This window comes from Pyrus communis, chromosome 3 (genome assembly GCF_963583255.1).
Source record: "Pyrus communis chromosome 3, drPyrComm1.1, whole genome shotgun sequence".
Classification (NCBI taxonomy): domain Eukaryota; kingdom Viridiplantae; phylum Streptophyta; class Magnoliopsida; order Rosales; family Rosaceae; genus Pyrus; species Pyrus communis.
In genome coordinates, this window is record NC_084805.1 from 16637609 (window position 1) to 16643608 (window position 6000).

The following is a 6000-nucleotide window of genomic DNA, read 5'->3' on the forward strand; positions in this document are numbered from 1 at the left end:
TTTAACTAATGAAAACAAGCATATTCAATATTCACAAAATACAAACTAGAACAAACACATATCAAGCTCAAAAAACTGACCTGATCCAATTGAGTTGACCCAAGTCTCCCAAAACATACAAAAATCCACCTAAAAGTTCAAGGCTCTGGGAAAATTTCAAAATACTCACCTGAGATAATTCCCTTGCAGAAAAGACGGATGAATCAAAGATCCCGGAGAAGGGTTCTTGAATCCACAGCAAAGCTTCCTTCTTTTTCCACAAAGACAAAGACTTTCCCGGTCAACAAAAAAACAAGTGCAACATGCGATTTATATAAAAATACTTGCCCAATAATTTTTTCTGGGAAAATTGTGAAAAGGTGTGTGAATGGAGATGGATTTTTCCAGAAAAAAGCGTTTGGATGTGATTGGAGAAGAAAAGAGAGGAAAAGAGAGACGGCCACCGGGTCAAAGAAAGCAGGCCATTATTGTCCAACTTAGGCCATCTCCAACCGAAGGTTGGACATAGAGCTAGCCCTTTGGTCCATCAAAAAATTAATATTTTAATTAATAATACATGGTCATATTTGCTTCCATCTCCAACCGAGTGCCAAAGAATCATATGGCTCGTTTTAGCTCTATTACAAAAAACCGTCTCCAACCGAGGGCCAAAGGGTCATAAGTCTAAACATAATTTATTATTTAAAAACTACAACTTAAATTCAAATCCAACGGCTAAGTGACGTCAGCTAGCTGTTGGTAGCTGACGTCATGCCATTGGATTTGAATTTTTTTTTTTTTTTTTGCTATAAATAGGATAGATATTGGGCTATAATTTACACAACTCTGAATTCAATCTATTTCAATTCAATCTCTTTCAATTCAAGTTTGCAATGAATTTTAACTTTATATCCTCTTTGGATTCCAACTGGGGGTCCTCATCCAAATCCAAATTGGAAGGAAAATAGGCGCAAATGAGACGAGAAGATGAGCAGTCTGATAAAGAAGTTCAAGCAAGGCACAACAAACAAAACAGAGCAGCAGCCATGACTGCGGTCATGGTGTGTCAACTAACTGAAGAACAACCTCAATAGGATGGCTTTGTTGCTGGTTGCTCTTACAAACCACGACACAGAGCGATGACGCATGCCAATCTGATTAACAACTACTTCAACCCCAACTCGATGTACACAAAAAAGGATTTCAGACGTCACTACCGGATGAGACGTCTTGTCTTCGAGCATTTACTTTGTGATGTCCAACAGGTCAATCTATATTTTCGACAGAAGCGTGACAGAGCAGGCCACCCTGGTTTCTCACCTCATCATAAGGTTACTGTTGCACTCCAAATGATGGCTTATGGCTCCCTAGCTGATTCGATGGATGAAACCCATGGTATGTCTGAGTCTACATGCCTTGATTCTTTTGAATAATTCTGTGACATAATTGTTCAGGTTTACAAAGACGAGTACCTCCGCGAGCCAAATCAAGAAGATATGAATCGGCTCATTCGCAAAGCTGAAGACCATGGGTTTCCAGGCATGATAAGGTCATTAGATTGCATGCATTAGGATTGGAAGAACTGTCCCACCAGATGGTAAGGAGGCTTTAGCGGAAGGTTGAGAAAGCCAACTGTTGTGTTAGAGGCGGTTGTCTCATAAGATACATGGATCTGACATGTTTTCTTTGGAGTCCATAGATCCCAAAATGACATTACTGTTTTTGGACATTCACCCCTCTACAATCGCCTAACGGGAGGTAAAGCACCTCAACTTGACTACTACATCAACTGCCATCAATACAATATGAGGTATTACTTGGTAGATGGCATCTACCCAAAGTGGACGACATTTGCCCAAATAATTTCAAACCCTAGGAATGATGCTGAAAAGTTGTTTACCTTACACCAAGAGGCATACGGGAAAGATGTTGAGAGAGCTTTCGGTATTCTACAAGCACAGTGGAAAATCATCAGCAAATTGAGAAGAGGGTGGAGTCGAGAAAATTTGGACTACCTCATGATGTCTTGCATCATATTACACAATATGATGGTGGAGGATGAGCGAGATGAGTATATTGATAGAGAGTCCGCTGACGACCAAGAAGATCCAAATAGGTCAAGAAGGGCTCATGCAAAAATATATGATGGGCCTAATTTGTCTTTCAATCCAAGAACTAGTAATATCTTTATAAATGAGTACATGAGGCGTTATAGAATGATGTGTTCTCGTGCCACAAACAAGTACCTACAACAGGATCTTGTTGCACATCTTTGGGCCAAAAGAAGCATGGAGTAGACGTTTAAATTTTACGTTGTTAAATATTTTTAAAAATGTTGTTTAAATTTAATGTTGTTAAATGTTTTTTTTTTATGTTGTATAATTTTTATGTTCGTTAATGTTATTTAATATTGTTTCATATTGTTTAATTTGTTTCATGTTACTTAATTTAATTTAATGTTGTATAATGGCTTAGGAAGTTATAGGAAAAAAAAATTTCTAAAGAATATGAAACAAATTTTGTAAAATAGAAGTTATAGGAAAAAAAAATGAAATTTAAAAAAAAAACATGAAACAAATTTTGTAAAATAGAAGTTATAGGAAGTTATAGAAAAAAATATAATTTAAAAATAGAAGTTATAGGAAAAAAAATTTGTACATAAAAATAAATAAAACTGTAAAACAAAAATTCGAAAATCCGTTGGATTCAAAATTTTGTTTTAGAATTCATGTCGGATATAACTGACATGATTAATAACAATGTTATCGGTTATATCTGACATCAATTCTTAAATTTCTTGTGACATCTCACATCGCCCAGGGGAGTGATCCTTATATATATATTCCCATCCTTACCTAGCACAAGGCCTTTTGGGAGCTCACTGGCTTCGGGTTCCATGGGAACTCCGAAGTTAAGCGAGTAGCGCGCGAGAGCACTCCCATGATGGGTGACCCACTGGGAAGTTCTCGTCTGAGTTCCTAGAAACAAAACTGTGAGGGTGTAGTCGGGGTCCAAATCGGACAATATCGTGCTACGGTGGTGGAGCGGGCTCGGGTTATGGTGGAGGGCCGAGCCGGAATGTGACATTTCTAGCCAGCTCGGGGCTAGCTGGTTGGCTGGATTGGGCTAACCCTTTGGCCCTTTGGCCCTTTCAGATTTCATGGGGCCCACAAGCCCTCTAGCCTAGCTCTCAGTTGGAGACGATTTTTCGGCTATTTTCGACTCTCTAACCCTCTAAACCATTCGGTTGAAGATGACCTTAGTGATGACTTGAGGACTGCAATTTAGTGCTATTGGCTCAATAGACTCCTGACCTTGAAAGAGTGCTTGACTGGCTTTTTCTTAGTTTCTTTTTCCATGAAATGGGACAATTTTTTATTTTATTTTTACTGTTAAAAGTGTGTTTCTATTGGTCTATAAATAGTTACCACTACGAAAAGCTTTGGTCATTTCTGTGCTTTTGTGTTCAACCACTCCTTTTTTTTTTTTTTTTTTTTTTTTACTCCATGATAAAACTATAAACGGCTTTGGTCTGTATGGAAAGATTTTTTGGTATGACGGTCATTCGACAGTATGTTATATTATTGAGTTATGAATTAAACAAATTTACATGAGTATTTTTTTTTTTTTTTTACATACTTAGTGAATTTACGCACAATTGTGATTTACTAGAATTTATGACTAAAAGTGTCATTATCATACGGACGTTAATTTTGTATCGTAAAAGACAAATGTTATACATTAACAAATAAATAGAGGTGTTATAAGATGAGTGGATCAATAAGGGCACATGTCAAAGTGGTGATGACAACGAAAAATTACTCATTTGGATACTCTCTAAGTACTTTCCGTTATCTCACTGTTTAACATCAATTCTTGTGCTAACATTATAAAATATTGTATCAAAAATATGGAGTGGAACCAAAAATGAAAATTAAAAGAACAATCTGTCCAAAGCACCTGAGAAATAGAATTTGAACTATAGTTGCACTTGAGACTAGATCAGATTTTATTAAAGAAAAATTAAAATCGTACTACTTCTTATTGACTATGTGCACAAAGTTACAAACGCTCCATGAACCAAAAGTGAAAATTAAAAGAAAAATCTGTCCAAAGCACTTTCTATAAAAGCATCTTTCAATAAAGCACCTTTCAATAAAAAGTGAAAATTAAAAGAAAAATTTGTCCAAAGAACTTTCTATAAAAGCATCTTTCAATAAAGTATGAGCACAAAAGACGATCCAGACAAATTACCCTAAAAAACCAAAAAAATGTAAAGACGAAATTGCTAAGCACTTTTGGTGCAAAAACTGTGCATTCAAACAGAAAGAAAATATTGTCACTTAGTACTACGATCTAGTGATATTATTATTTACTTGTAAGTGAGAGGTCTTAGGTTCGATACTTGCTAAAGATGAATTTGAACTGTATTATTGCTAGCCTATTATGAGGTTAAGCTCACCATTTCTTCCTTAATGTAAATGATATCGTTTGTTAAAAAAAGATAAAAAAAAAAAAGAAAGTTATGTATATCCTAGTGGAGGACTATAAGAAAGAAAGGTGATCGAAGATAATCATCAAAGATAAGACAAAAAAAAACCATAAAAATGTAAAGGAGAAATTGCTCAATCACTTTCAGCCTAGTGGAGACTTAAAAGAAAAAAAAAAGGTAAAATTAAGAATGAATCCCAGCCAATCCTCCGGAGGCGAGGAAGTTCCTGGTGCTGGTGGACGACGACTTCCACTCTATACACCAAAGTTAATTATACATCGCTTTTTTAAAGCAGATCACGTACACACGTTAAATTATCTCAAATTTTTCAATGCACATCCATATTCAATTGTTAAATTCAACAATAAGTGTTATACATTCATGTTATTCCAACAGAAAATATTCAACATAGTTAATTTGCAATAATCAAATTTAATGGTCATATTCTAGCAAGAGAACATTTTATACATATAGTAACCTCTTACTACATGCTCACACGTATGATAATTGACTCATATTATTGTTTTACTTTTTTCTTTATTTTACTTATTTAAGATATTTTTTTATTAAAATAGATTAAAAATAGGGAAGTATTATTAGCACTTCAAAAATCTTATTCTACACTCCTTACAAGTGTATTTTTTTTTTCCAAATATAGAAAGTTTGAAGTATAAAATGAGATTTTTGTAGTGCTAATAACAATTTTTTAAAAATAATGAACCCAATAACAATTCCTTAAAAATAATGAACTTACTACTACCTTACATGAGTTTTTCAAAACGATATAAACTTTGATTAAATTCGAATCAAAACATTTACATCAGATGTCAGAGTGTTGAACAACCATTCCGATTTAACAGCCACTCCAGATCAAACACATTCCAACTATGAATGTCACCCTCCTTAACCACAAAAGATGTCACTAAATACGTTGTTCTATTACAAACACGGAAAGCAAAATAAAATTATAATGACCTCAATTGTTGTTGTAATCATCTAATATAAAAATGGATACCTTCAATCATTACCTCCGATTGCAAAGTACCATTAATCATCCCCATAAGATTTTTTGAGTCAGATTTGACCTAAACATCCAAAAATCCTTTATCCACAGAAGCCACAAGGGCCGCCCTAACTGCATCCGCTTTTTCCATCAAACTAGATGCGCAAGGGTAAATTTCCAATCCCACCAGTTGCACGGAAAATTCTGGCAAGGTCCCTTGCCACCCACCCAAAACTACCTTTTACCTTCCTCCATGCACCATCACAATTTATCTTAATAATATCGATATGATGAAAGTTTCACCATTTTTATCTTCTCTTTATATATAGATTATTATCAGGAAAAAAAAAAAAAGGGGGCACAATTAACAATGCAAAGAGGTGATGACAATGAAAAATTACTCATTTGACTCTTCCAAGAGAAATGTTAAGAATACTCTAAAAAATGATACTTTTTAAGGACTCTCTGTCACCTTACAGTTTAACGTCAATTCTCGTGCCAACATTATAAAATATTGTGTAAAAAA

The 6000-nt window shown here is 34.8% G+C and overlaps 1 protein-coding gene across 1 annotated transcript; it reads left to right on the top strand.

Moving 5' to 3' along the window:
- Nucleotides 1-1118: 1118 nt before the first annotated feature.
- On the top strand, nucleotides 1119-2276 carry LOC137728303 (uncharacterized). The gene is made up of 3 exons (XM_068467127.1): nucleotides 1119-1310; nucleotides 1434-1528; nucleotides 1679-2276. Exons 1-3 carry the CDS (start codon nucleotides 1119-1121, stop codon nucleotides 2274-2276), a joined length of 885 nt encoding a protein of 294 aa, XP_068323228.1.
- Nucleotides 2277-6000: the final 3724 nt, after the last annotated feature.